Below are 14736 nucleotides of genomic sequence, written 5' to 3' on the forward strand. Positions count from 1 at the left end.
TGTACAGCATTTATGCGATCATCAATTGTGTTCATTCTGTGTATTTCTGCCGTGTTAGTTGGAGGATTCCGATTCCTAGTTATTGATTCTATTGATTATCTTGTTCTGACTACAGTGTTTCTTCCTTTTATTTGATCAACTATTTGCATTTGTATTGATCGGTTGTTGTTATTTTTCCTCAAAATTTCTACGCGTTCGAGGGGATATCCAGTAGATCAGCTAGATTTGCAGTTTTTCATGTGAAAGTCATGTGACTTGATTCCAATCCCCCGATCGATGTTCGTTCAGGCACAGTGGATCGGACCTCGGAGTTTCTCTCTAACTATACAGTGTCCAGTTTGATCCATTGTCTTTCGCTAGAAAGTCATTACGTCAGGCTAGAAAACATCCTGCCTGTTGTGTTTTCGCGTTTGACAAAGCCATCACATAGTTCTGTTTATTCAGTACCTTGAAGTCGAGATGCATAAGTCGGTACCTTTTTCTTGACGTCAACTACTTCACATAGAAACAATGATAAAATGAAGTACAATCCTAGCATCGTGCGCGCTTGCGAATCTACTGAGGAACAGAAAGTAGAATTCCTGGTGATTTACGTCCATGTGTGTCCTTAGTTGGCAATGGTGACATCCCACACTGTCTATCCGGACCTGAAGGATGATCGATAATGGCGAACTACCTTCTGATAAGGTGTTTTTGATTGGTTGGGAGTAACGACGAGCAAAATTCACTTCCTCAAACGATGAAATTCTTTTTCGGGCGACTACCTAGTAGCTCCAGAGAACAGTGTGCCAAGGTAAAAAAAAGGTGTGCCCGAAAGTTGAGAGGGAAAAGACCAACTGGTACATTGCGGGTACTTGAATTAGCTGGTCGAAGCGGAGGCAACAAAGTCAGAAATGTATTCAGGCAATTTGTCACGATATTCATAATAACGCACTGTTTGCCCTTATTATCAACGTCAAAACATTATAGGGTTCTCTCAGAATGCTTAGAAAACAGTACTCTTTTCTCTTTCTAGCGCATTACCTATATCTTATCTGACAAGCACCGTAATAAGCACATACTTATAGCGGATCTGTCGAGTAGCATAATCCACCCACGTCGCACTGAGAATACCAAATCCTGACTTCCTCGTATTGGTGTGACACTGCACGTTGTCTCGCTTTTTTTGCCAGAGAAGTGTTTATTCAGCAATGTTATCCACACAGAATTATTATCGTATATTGTCAGTGAGATCAGTTCGTGAGATGCGCTAAAATATGCCTTGGTAGACCATTGATCAGTGAGATGCGCTAAAATATGCCTTGGTAGACCATTCGCCTGGAGCAGCCGTTTGTTGTTTTTTTTCCCACAAAATCTCAACACACTGACTTTCATCCTCTTTCGCTGAGCTCCTGAATCTAAGGGTTCTCTGACGATTTTAAATGTGTTAGACTTGAAGAATGTAACTGTGTACTATCAGCATTTGCGTTGGGCTCTGGGTCTGTTAGTCTGTATTGACACACAATAACATACAGGTGAGGCGATCACTTTGTATATACGCCCCTGCAAGCCTTGCGCAATCGCCATTAGGGATACCGAAGGGACGTGTAACTGGACGTATAACCTTAAAACTTCATTTCTAATTGGATAAATCTGTCCGGTAAATCCGCCCGCAACTACTAACAATACATAAGTGATGGTGTTTAGCTCATCCCCGTTTGAAGCGAGGGGACAAAAGGTTGACTTGTGTAATTGTCATGCCAGCTAGACATTATTCGGCACAAATTTTACTGCAAAAACCCTCAGGTGGTAGACATCTCATATCGCACTCTCTTGTAAAATAAACAAGCTAAATCTGTTTTCCTAACCGTCAAACGTACACTGGTATCGTAACGGAACACTGGTCGTTTTCCAGAATAAGGAATTAAATCTCCTTAGCCATTTATCCTCTCGTTAAGTCGCACAAATGTTGTAAGCGAAGTGGAAAACTAAAAGTCAGGCCAAGTTGCAAAATGTCTACAGACTGCCATGGTAGCAAGACGAAGATCCCGTTTCATACTAGGCTGAAAAGCCTACGGGAACACGGGTTCTCCTGGTGCATTTCAACAATCGGTTAAGTTGCAAACCGTGGAGATTCGCTAAAACTGTGGCACCTCAACAGTAATGGATAACCATGTATGAAGCTGACAAATGGGTGTGTAGTGCTGCACGAATCAGACTGATGAATTCTGAATAGCTTCAACAGAAACATCTCCCAAATCATTCGTTCCCCGGGACGGGAGAAATTAGGGGTATATTGTCACAGATTATAGAAACTGTGTGCTGACAGCTCTAGGTGTAGAAACGGTTCGTAAATTGAGGTTCACTACAACTAGATACAGCCCAGATTATTCTTGTGATATATATTCCATCACAAAAGCCTATTGGTAAAAATAGTCCGTTCACTCAGTCAATTTCTAATATAACAAGAGTGAGTTGGTTCAAGTTGCTTTGATCTCGGTAACCGGAAAATGGGCGGCTCAGGGAGGTATGGCCAGGCATTGTAATAGTCGGAATACCAGTCAGTAGGAAACTGGCCAGATGCGCCGGTAGCTTTGCTGCAGGATCGCCCCTGGCAGCAAGATTGGGCCATGTTTTTCAGTGTCATCTGTCAACCTGAGGGAGCTCACTGGTTACCGCTTTCATGTTTCGTTGCTACGTCACAGACTCTCAGCCTTTTGATCACTTTCACTCATCACTGAGCTAGGTAAAATATGATCAGCTAGTCTATATCGAGAGAATTCGTCCCCTTAAATCGATCCGATCTACCTCGGCATTACTAAACCGATGNTGAGGGAGCTCACTGGTTACCGCTTTCATGTTTCGTTGCTACGTCACAGACTCTCAGCCTTTTGATCACTTTCACTCATCACTGAGCTAGGTAAAATATGATCAGCTAGTCTATATCGAGAGAATTCGTCCCCTTAAATCGATCCGATCTACCTCGGCATTCCTAAACCGATGTTCCGAACATGACTTGACCAATACTTCCTAGATACCTATGGCCAAACAACGAAAGTTCTCCTGCTTTCTCTGCGTGGTAAGGCCACGCATCTGCTCAATAAAGCAGTATGGACAGTACTGTTGCAGTACATACTCTGCACCTGGTGGACACAATGAGGTCACCTCCGCGCCATATGTATCGAACAGTGCAAAAAGTCGGTATGACTTTCCAAATCTGACATGTAACCTCATCCGTATTCCGTCCTCCGGAGCCCATACAGAAGCTCAGGCGAGGGAAGCAATTTGCCAAGTCGAATGGCTCTTTTTTTAAACATAAGGTTTGGGTCTTCAACCATGTTGCAAAATTAGAATAGTCTAGTTAAATTTTGTCTTTTTTCTTCTTCCTCGAAAGCCCTCAGATACTGGAGACTTGATACACACCAAGGTTTATTCGTATCTGGTTGCTTGATAAACCTGGTCATTTCGACAGGAATAAATCTTCCCCTCATGAATAGTGAGGCAATGAGTCAGTTTTGTAGGCTTGAAAGTACTTGAGAGATATGCTCATCTTCCGTCGTTTTGATAACATGCGCAATTTGATTCCTACCGACCACCTAAATTCCTCAATTCTTGATCAGAATCACATTCCCTAGTCACAGTAAGTTTTAAGGCCTAAATTACACTGAATAATGGTGTCGAAAAATTTCCCAATCAAGTCCCTTTGTTAGTGGATCCGGTGGATTAGCACACAGACGATTTTTTGGCATCTGGAAGATCTTGTCTATACTATTCCAAATAAATCTGGCATCTTGAGCCTCCACTTCCGTGATGATAATGATCAACATGGTGGAAGTTGACTTAGTTTTTGTGGACGGTAAGCGGATCTGATTCTGACCATTGAACTTTGGACTTGGGTAATTCAGCTCTACGCCTCCAGGCCGAACGTGTATGTGAATTACACAGAATCACATGAGCCATTCGTTGAGGGCAAAATATTTCATTAAACAACTTATATCTACTGAAGAACATCCCTCTGATAAAACTTCGTCAAACTCTGCACATGGATAAAAGGCATAATAAAAAACGGTAAGGTTTAAGGTAATCTCGGTCAGGATGAAATTCAAATCGTGGTTGGTAGAAAACTAAATCAGACCATGAGAACAACGTGATTCGGATAACTGACTGGCTTGCCACACAAGCGCTAGCCGCCATACTGATCACCTCTCAGCAACAAACTCAGGCTGGCATCCGCAGTGGCTAGGATCTTCGGAATGATATTTTTCTTCTCTGTGGGTAGAAGCGAAAGCCGTTTTGGTGTTTAGTTGGTGTCCAAGGCTCAAACCCAAATGTGAACAGTTAGCCATTCTCCATTCTGCAGGCCAACCATATGGTCAGGCATTCGTTTGGAGTGTTGGATCATTAACCGGACAATATAATTTATCCCACAGCAGCATGTGAACGGCTGCATGCACATTAACGTGACACGACAAGGTACTTCGTCTTTCAAATCGTGTCTGTCCGGTGGGAGATTTGTGAGGACACGTATGAACGGCCATCTAAGAATGTTCTTCATAGATATTTCCAAGTATTCTGGTTGGTATTTCATTAGGTGGGTCTCCTCTGATTAGGCTCCTCCAACACATTATGAATCATTTGTTTTGGGGGCTTATGTTTCACGTGTCTCTCGACACTTGTTTTCTTGAACCATGTTTATCACCTGTTCCAGCTCCTTTTCCAGAGTCTCGTTTGAGCAAGCAGTTCTGGCTCCATCAGGGAGAGGGTGAGCCACTTGTCGTTCCATTCTAAGTGAAACTAAACTGAAAAAATACGCATATCGGCCACTGTACGTCGGGCTGTGAGAAACAGTTGGTTTTATCTGTGCCTGTCGTATACCATTCAGTAGCGCATCCAGAAAATGACAGCCTGCTTTCTCTTATACCACACACGTTAATAAAATGTACGTGTTGTCAGATATGCCGGAAATTGACATGGAACCGAGAGTAGCGTCACATATAACAAATCCAATGTTAATCTTTCTGCCATAAAAATTAAAGCGGATCGTTTCATACAGTACCCATGGGTTCTTAAGCTTGGAAGTAAACTTATTCGAAATAACTGGCCCAAGGAAAGAGCCCATGGCTACTCAATCCAGTTGCCCATAAAAATTGCCCTTGAGCATAAATCGTGCACTATAAGTTAAATCCACCTTTCCTATCCAGGTTCAGTCAATGCTGCTGTATACTGTTCAGTTTCTAACAAGTGTAGATTGGTAATAAGTGAAGATATACCTACCTACCTATTACAGTGTTTTCTCTCTTACATTACATCTTCGAACCTGTTGATGGTGTCTATTACAGAGATTGGGCTTTATCACCATTTTATGGTACAGTGCATTGGTTCAGCTAGTTCGTGTACCCCAGGAAAACAGTATGCCCAAGGAATGTGTGCACTTGAAAGCATTAGTCGTTAGCATCGTTGCGCGCTGACAAAAAATACTGCTTAGCAATTCTAAACACTACTTCAGCCGTCTTCCTACCATTGGCGTATTCCATTTTCCTTTTCACAACTTGTGAAACGCTCCGATAGACCTGACTTTCTAAAATAATCAGAATAGCCACGTCGCCTACTCTCCTGTTGATGATTATAATCACTATCGCGGTGATTGTCATCTTGTTGGGGTCTCCCTGTAAGCAAGTCTTGAGTATCACTATTTGCAACAATTGCTAGGGAGTTTCTACTTCAGTCCTTCCAACGCTTGTTCAGGTAAGGCAATCAAATCAAACGTCTTAGAATTTTCCAAACTGTTGCCTCAGTGCACAGGAAATGCAGCCGGAGAACAGTGCGCTAACTGAAGCGGTCAAGACGTTGTACTGGAACCATATATGCAGTTTGACGGTCAAGCAGACCGGAGGCGGAAAATATACCGTTCGTTAAATGTGGTGAAGCATCCATTCAGTTCGTACACCAAGCCAGGTGGCATACTGCTGATGAAGCATGCGAGTAGTCTATGATTTGGTGTCCAAGCTCCGCCCCTGTATCAGTATCCACAGAAATTGTGGATCTGCTCTACAGTGTTCGTTTACTATTGCCTGCTAGTCAATGAATAACCAGAAAAGTTGAAAAAGTTGACCGAGAATGTTCAGTTTCTAAAGTTTACGTTCATATGAGATGATTAGTTACCTGGCTTGTAACTAATTCGTTCGTGTTCGTTAATAAATGACTTCGCAGTAAAAGGCTTTCCTTCCTTCACCAGTAGTATGTTTTTGTTCTCGATTTTCACTTGAACTATCAGAACGCAGACAGTAAACTGCCACCTAATGTCGATGTCAGTCTGAAATCACCTCATATTAGAGTATAAAAGATCCTTTCTTGTTTTACTTTTGGAATATTTTAAGTTCACAGAACATCTTTGCTTCAGGGAATTTTCTGGAATTCTGGTTACTGGATATTTGTAGGAACCAGTGTGCGCGGTGAAACCGCGGGTCGTTTCGACCGTAAAGGGAGTTTTACTATGGTTCAACTAGTATTCAGGAGATGAAATTACCAGTATGTGCTGTAGAGTCTAGATGACCATAAACTGTCGGTTGCCGGCGACTCGCTAGTGTGCTACGCTATCAGGAGGCTTATCTGTTCCGAAGGGGGTCAATGGATTTCGAGGGAATAGCATGGTCTAATACGCGGTTGCTGTTCTTCAGTGACAGTAAGTGAAGTGAGATTTCCGATAAATTCTCCATGCCCCATTATTGCGATTTTAGCGACACTACCTTACTCCTAGTCTGATACTTTGCACAGACAAGAAGCCAGATAGTTACATTATAATGTCCGGATATTTTCTAATACACAATAAGTTAGCTGTCCATTTCGGGCAAAAACCGAACAACGTTGTGTTTAGACATAATGATTTCAGATAGATCTGCTTTGTCAACCTATCAAAGCCTCAACTAACTTTTATAGTATATCAGTGAGCATCTCGTTAATACCAGGGTAACTACTTGGTCAGTTTCGACTCTCCTAATAATGCATCTAATGATGCACGACTGATATCGAGAATAACGTGATCTCTAATTTTAACATTCGAGCCAAAATTTTTATCCATATCTTTTATGTTTTGTAAACGTCAGAACTCACAGCAAAAGTAGTGTTTGATACAACTAAACTGCAGTCAGTTGGACCGAGTGGTTTTGTGAACACAGTGCAGCCGAAAAGTCCTGCACAACACTGGTGCGCTCACCCAGACTGGTGGTCCTTTTGAACAAACATCTGACTTTTCTATAGGGGAAAATGTTGGTAGCTCATGTCGCGTAGATGGTCGTTGGTTCGGTGGTTGTGCCACAACCACCAATCCAGCGCTACTCTCCCCTGCGCTCCCTTACAACGAACTGATGATGTCACCTCGACTGGTGGTGAGACGTTTGCAATCAAGTTGCCCAGCTCAGCTAACAAACCCATGGCATCATACTTTGTTTAACTTATTCACTGAAGGACTGCTACTACCAATGCGACGTGCACTTTAAAAGTGCAGTGATTCAGAAACACCGAAATGTTCCCCCTTCGTGTGCTCAATTCGGATTCAGGTCACCGTTAAGCCGCCAGCGTATGGGGGTAGTGTCCGATGACCGATATGAACCCACAATAATTTCGTACGTCTAGGGTGCGCAATAGCGTTATTACGTGGTACCCCCTCCTTCGTAAGTGCTTAGACCGGTTGGGAAGCGGACTGTGTGTGTTTTTAGTGTGTGGACATTCATTTTAAGGTTTGCTTGGAAGTACTTAATGCAGACCAACTGCCCTTGCTGTAAAATCTCGAAAATCTCAACCCTGGAATTAACTTAACCCTAGGACTTTAGTACTGAGAAGTTGGGAGAAATTTATGGCAGCCTTTGGACTGCTTCGGTTGGGTTCATAAGTACCCACTCAGCATTATCGTTGAGGTGCAGGGTAATAATGAAGGGGCTGACTAAACGTCGCATGCTTTTCGAATATAGCAACCGAATTGTCACAATGTGTTACGCATTTTCGCGTAAACAAACACAGGTCTTCTGAGAAGTGATCGTTGCACGTATTGGGTGATGCGCTGCCGTGATTGCCCCACCTACTTGATGACGAACCTTCCTAATTTGCAAATCGTAACCAGAAATAGGGAAGAACGACCCGACACAATCTAACCCCGATGAAACTATGCCCCGTGCTGATGTATGGATCCATTGCCGATGCTTTTTGTTTGTGCCAAGTGCAGTGATTGCATGAGGTTTTGTGGCATCGATGTCGGCCAATGTATGTTCCACCGTGAGATGTTATGACCAGGCATGATCCAACAGCAAGTGAAAGAGCAATCGTATCGAAGTTAGCGTGGCCACAGCGTTAACCGAAGGCACAGGCTTTCGGCTGATCAGACAGGTAGCGTCTGCTGCGCTTCCCAAGGGGACCTAACGACCCAGATCAACTTCCGTTCCCACTCAATGACCGAGGTCGGGGTTTCTGCGGTACGTATTACTCGAGATGTCCTTCCAAATACACAAGTCCTAGGTTAGCTACTACGATGACCGTTGCCAAGTAGTGCTACGCCCTCAGCTGTAGCGATCAGCCGTTAAGGCTACGACAAAAACCAGTGATATGCGTGCCAGATGATTTGATGTAAGCTTCAGGACAAAGGTGGTGGCAACAGATCCGTCCAGTATCAGTGGGGAAGTCAGTACCAAGGCTTCGACGGATCTCCTGTGGAGCACTAACTTACATTTATTTGAATTTTCCAACCTGGTTGTGGTGGTGGGTTTCGGCTATATGATTCTCAATTATCATTGCGGTAATCCCTCAAAAATTGACCATTTACAAGAGATTTAGTAGATAGCCCAACGTCTGTTCTGGTCTTCTACGGGGATGCTGGAACTTGCTAGTGCACAAATCAGCGAAAAATGACTTAAGGGAGGTCAACTACCTACAAAGGTTGCTTCATTCACGGAAAAATTAATGGATTTCTGAGCAGTCCCGTGGTATCAGCACCCCTTCCCTTTACACAAGATACATGAATGACAAAATTAGAATCGTTAGAAATATATTCCATATAGCAGTGTAAATTTTTACACAATGATATCATCAAAAGAAACTCCTCCGAAAGGATGACACTGTCTCATGACAGGTAATAGATGGTTGAGATATCTTTAAAGAAAAACACCCTCCGACACCGGTTGTCCTGAAGGGATATAAATGACCCACACGTTACTGGTGACATAGTTCCACGTTTGATTGGCGACTATATATGAAGGATTTGAAATGCTAGATTTTTTCAGATGCCAGGCACACTTTCGAGACCCTCCATAGGCTATCGTGGGACATATTTGCTACTTAGTAAGTCTGCGTAAGTAACATGCGAATGAGAATGTCTCTACAACATCACTGTATCCCATCAAGTTGGGATAATCAGGTGTGCGAATCCCATAACATGATGATGTCGTTTAGTAACAGATATACTGAATAATATTTTCAGTGCAACGCTAATTTGGTCACTTGGATCTGATTGCACTTGAGTTTCTGTCCTACTGAGAAACTGGGAATTCATAAACCATGTAACAAAGCCTAACCCGGGCAAGAACCTAGAACCAACTAAAGTCAGCCTCCCCTTGAATGCTAGTACGTTTACTGACATCGAGCATGTTTTGACAAATGTACCCTTCCAGTAGCAGTAAACAGTTTGTGAGCACATATTTGAGAACTACCATCCACGATTCCATTGTCACAAGGCATGGTGAGCAGCAATGACTACAGTGATTTGTGGACATGACTGGTAAAATCGGCATTTTGATAAACAAAACAGTCTGTCGTGTGATTATAAATACCCACTTTGATATGTATTCAACAGAATTCCCAACACCTACCATCATCCTTACCCGAATTAGGATCACGTCGCTTCGATTCTGTTGTACGCGCTTTTAATGTGGCATCTTTGCAGAAACAACCCTCGCAAATCCCAAGAAAATACAATTGTCTGCATGACGTAAAATGTCATCCCATCAAAAACCGAAATGCAAGATTCGCACTCTGGGCTTTTATAAGTGTCCAAACAATGGTATGGTAACAAGTTTGGGCTTCAATGAGAGTTTTATCTGTATTGTTGAAACTGCTGAAGTCTCCCCTCCTGTAGGCACCACCATTTAGATGAGCCCTCTTGAGGTCTGCCCCCTAAGAGCTCATCGGTTGCTTGACACTTCCGAGAAGAACCCGTGCATCAGGAGAAAGCAATATTGGTGACTATATGAGGGTGGTAGGACCACTTAGTGCGCTTTTGCTCCATAATATCACTCGGAACTATCGATCCGAAATGGTCTGTTTTAAATTTCCGTCTTCTCAGAACAATATAGTTGCACGCTGGTGTAATTTTTCTGGCAGGGATACGAGCTGTTGATCAAAAAAGCATTATTTCACTGCATTGTGCATATGACTTTGGAAAACAGGTTTGAAAAGCTTTGAAAAAGGCCTTCCTAACATTCTTCTGTTGTCCTCCGAGTCACAGTTACCACAACTGTGACGTTTTATTTATGAAATATTTTGAGTCGACTCATTTTGGTCTACTTGGGATGCTCACCCTCTGTAGATAATGAAGTCAACTAACTGGATGTTGTGCCGCACGGTCCCATAGTCAGAGTAAAGTTGTAGAACTGTAGCACTCCACAAGAAGCTAACTACCACATTGTACACTTGATTCTGCAACGGCCTTACGGTTAGTGGCTTCCAGTTGGCATTGCGTGAGAGCTGGTAAGAAACGGTCTATGTTGGGCACATAACTAGGAAAGTCAACCAACATTACCTGTACATTTTGCGCCAGCCCATAATTGCCCACCTAGCCATGCTTTTTCTGAAACCGGTTGGCCAACCCGGGTATTTACATCGCCTGAGAAAATCCGCAGCTTTTGCTGGACGGAGCGATAGACGCCAACTTTCTCAGCTTCTGTGCTACCGTCTGTTGTCGATACAACGAACAGCCACTAGTTGTCGCATTGTGATGCAGTCATCTCAAATAGGACAATCAACAACAATAATTCCCCGGATTTAAGTTCTGTAAGATGCTTTTGGCTAAGAGTGCAACTCTTGTGTCGCTGGTGCAAGGATCCATTTCATCAGGATATCCAGGCATCAAGGGAGCGAAAAATTAGTATGCCGGTTCACATATAGCGGATCCAGTTGAATGACCGAGCTGGGGTCATATATACGTGTTCTTGGAGAAACGACACTTATCAGTCTACACTAGCAAGGCCTTTCACCCAATATTCACTGAGTTTTTACACTCACGTAGGTGATCCGAAGCAGATTCTTTGATTCATTGAGTTATTTTTGTCGACTAGCTGTGGGACAGTAGTTGGGTAACCGATATAATAATGGTTCAAGAAGGCCCAGTTGAAGGGAATGTGAAGGCTGGTAGGTGAACGCGGGGTTAAAAGTAATACTACTGATCCCCGGTTGTTTGGGCCGAAGAAATGGATTGGAGTCCCCGACTCGAGAATCTGAAAACAAGGTATTGTTGCAATGTAAGGGTTTGTTCGAAGTTAGACCTTCAGCCACAGGTCAAATGTCTGAACTGCGCGTTTAATTAAGAAGTCCACTGAATCAACAGTCTGGCCCACTTCTATGCGGCAAATGACTTGGCCCGATGACACATCGCTGAGGCACTAGTGCTTGATTCTAAATGCTGCTACAGTCAGCCAATGCATCTGCAGTCGCACCAGGCTGAGAATAAGTTTTATTTTTTATTGTATTGGTCCTAATGTCATTGGCCTTTTCTAGCCCATCCTTCCAGAGCGGGATGTATCGTCGCTGTGCTCATAAAAATGGGATCACAAGGAGGAAGTTTTCACACTCCCACCACAGAAAAATGTATGGTTTCATCTCCAGACCGCCTCTTACTACGATTCCTTGAAACACTGTTAATCAGTGAACCCACCGGAGTTGTTCATTCTTAGCATTAGAACTCCGGGAAAACGACACGTCAGTATTTCTATCTAGTCAATCTGACCAGACTGAGTAAAGCTCCTGAACGCAGTCAGACATCCAGACATAAAAATCTCCCTAGATGCCTTTGTCAAATTCTTCAGACTACTGACTGAAACTGACTCGAACTCAGGCGCCTTAATCTAAAGATGTTTTTCGAACATATTACCTGAAGTGCTCTGACAAGAGCGTAAAGATCATGCCGCTCAATACCGCTATTCATCCCTTTCACAAGATGTCAAAACCTGCGTAAACTCAGTGAGGAAATATTCTAGGAATGAGAGCATTCCTAACAGGGCCATATTACATATGGACATTCTAACGTAATCAAATACTTCACGATAGAACTGTGGGCAACTGGAACATGAATCAATTGGTTTCAAAGGTCTCTCATGTCTGCCCAGCTAAAAACGTCAAAACTGTTTTAGGCATTTGATGCACACCTAACCAAGCCAACAAAATCAATGGGTCCTGAAGACAGCCCAGTTGATTACTACGATAAAACTGTCCCTTTGATATCTGTTGCAGAACTTCCTGTAAATATGTTTTACGATATATGTATACTAAATTCATCCAGCTCATATGGCATAGTGATGGAGCAACAGGGTGAGTTGACGCGAGTAGTTCGACTAAAGTCAAACAAAGGTCAGAGAAATGAACAACTGGGTAGCTGGTGTGGAAGCTTCGAATATCCCACAAATAGGGACAAATGCATCCGCTGGTGTTCTCACAGGGTGTGTATTCGCATCATCAAACTGAAGATGTTTTTATTACAAAAAATGCATCACTTCACACCGCACAAAACCCGTCAGTCTGCAAAAAGTTAACTGCGCCCCCTCTGTAAGTCACCGTAGTCCAATGTAGGCCGTTAATTCATCTGCTAGCTGTTTCTGGGCCTCACTAGTAATGTGCTGCAGTACTGAACAGTTGCGTTGATCCGCTGAAGCCTGAGGCGTACCAGCTCAACAAGGTAGCCAGTTTGGTTTCCCACACTGAGCTTTGCGCCTGTACAAAGGGCCTCAGATGAGACAAATTCAGTGCATTAGCCCAGTGGAGGTAACTCACCATAGTAGGCCGGACCAGTAGACAATTGATCAGCCATGTCAGTCAGCCTGCAGGGCAAACGTAAGACGGTACTGGTCATTCAACGGCAGGGCGTGACAAACAAGCCCAAACAGGGCCTTGGCAGATCAAAAGTCATCTCTAGGGTGTTTTAGTGACCATCTTACTAACATCAATGCCCATTTAGGCTTGGTGTCACGATGATGCTGTTCTATGGAACACACAAACCGTTGCGGTGAGACTTTCAGCGAACGAGCAAGACTAGGTCCTACACAGAGTCGTGAACTTACAAAGCCTCAATCTAAAGACAGTCTAAAAAAGCTTCGGTGTTTTCTAACGGCCATTGTAGCCACAGCATCATTACATCACTTGAGTCTGACTGTACCCACAAGGTCACAGCTTTAGCTTGCCGCACTAATGACAATCTTCTCTCCATATTCTCAGCAGCAGGCTTTCCATGGCGCCTTCTGGTTTCTATTACGCTGCTAACCAGATTTGCTCTGGCTAACGAACTGCAGAGTACGGAAAGCAGCTAGCGGAGCCGATACACAACGGGGATAAATCAGGTTCTATGAATGCTGAAGTGAGTTAACTGTGTCCTGTGACTACATATTATGTTCCACTGACCAAATTATTGTACATAGAGAGTCAAGGTTCGCCGTCCCAAACAACTTGCACTACAGACGTAAGGAAAGTGAAATTTCCGGCTCGTCCTACTTGTTGACAGCTAGAACCAGACGCCAGTTTGCAATGAACTGCATAGAAATGCGTAAAGTTTTCTTCTAATCCCAGAGCAAGGTGTTTACCTGATCACTATGACCCACGAAGTACGGCAAACCGTCTGCACAGTATGCTTTGGTCGTGGTTTCTGTAAACTATACTCAATCGTTAGCATGGAAAGCTAATCCCAGTAGCCTGTAGTATGGATGATCAATAACCTCGCTACTGAAATTCATGATAATGCCTTACTCAAGACTTTTGATCGGGAGGTTGTACCAGACCTATTGATTCTCAATAATGAAATTCACTTAACCTCCAAGAAAACTACTGATACTCAGAGTCTAATAGGTGGGTATGTTGTGGGTACGCACATCTAGTAACTCCGAGAGATCCAGCCCAATACGGCAGCTGAGAACTTTTTTAGAGCGCTTAAAACATCACTTGTCTTCATCAGTTCAGCTAACCCGAGGTACCTGACAGACAAGTTGATAAGTCTTTAATGAAACACCATAAAGTAGTGTCCCATCATTAGAAAACGGCCTGTTGGAACTTCTCAAAAGCAGAACAAGGTATTAAATGACCCACTTGATATCAGCTAAAATTGCAAATCTACGACCTGAGAAACTGGTACTTGAAGGGACTGCCCACATTTGGAATGAGTATTCCACCCATCAAGTTGTCTATTGTGTTCACCTTTTCAACTATTTCATCCGATATAAAGACTAAGGAAGTGGAAGACAATTCTTTTATCTTCTTTTATCTTCATCTTTGTGCTGACCGACGGGAGAATAAATCTCCTTACTCAGATCAGCTGCAGTGGATCTCCGAACCGTGATTAAAATGCTGCTGTTCTCCGTAATTTTATACAAACAATGTGGTAATTAAGTTTCGTACGTATATCGGTACAACCCGACAAACTAGAAATCCAGAATTCAACGAAGAGTGGCAACCAGCACGTATGTATTCGAATTGGCGAATATGTACAGCATATGGAATATTAAAACAAGAGAATAA

The 14736-nt window shown here is 43.1% G+C and overlaps 1 protein-coding gene across 1 annotated transcript; it reads left to right on the forward strand.

Annotated features, from left to right (window-relative positions):
* Nucleotides 1-3019: 3019 nt before the first annotated feature.
* T265_03027 (hypothetical protein) lies at nt 3020-11127 on the forward strand (the record flags this gene model as incomplete). Its single annotated transcript, XM_009167416.1, has 2 exons — nt 3020-3203; nt 10964-11127. 2 exons carry the CDS (start codon nt 3020-3022, stop codon nt 11125-11127), a joined length of 348 nt encoding a protein of 115 aa, XP_009165680.1.
* Between the last annotated feature and the right edge of the window lie 3609 nt (nt 11128-14736).

This window comes from Opisthorchis viverrini (assembly GCF_000715545.1).
Source record: "Opisthorchis viverrini unplaced genomic scaffold opera_v5_41, whole genome shotgun sequence".
NCBI lineage: Eukaryota > Metazoa > Platyhelminthes > Trematoda > Opisthorchiida > Opisthorchiidae > Opisthorchis > Opisthorchis viverrini.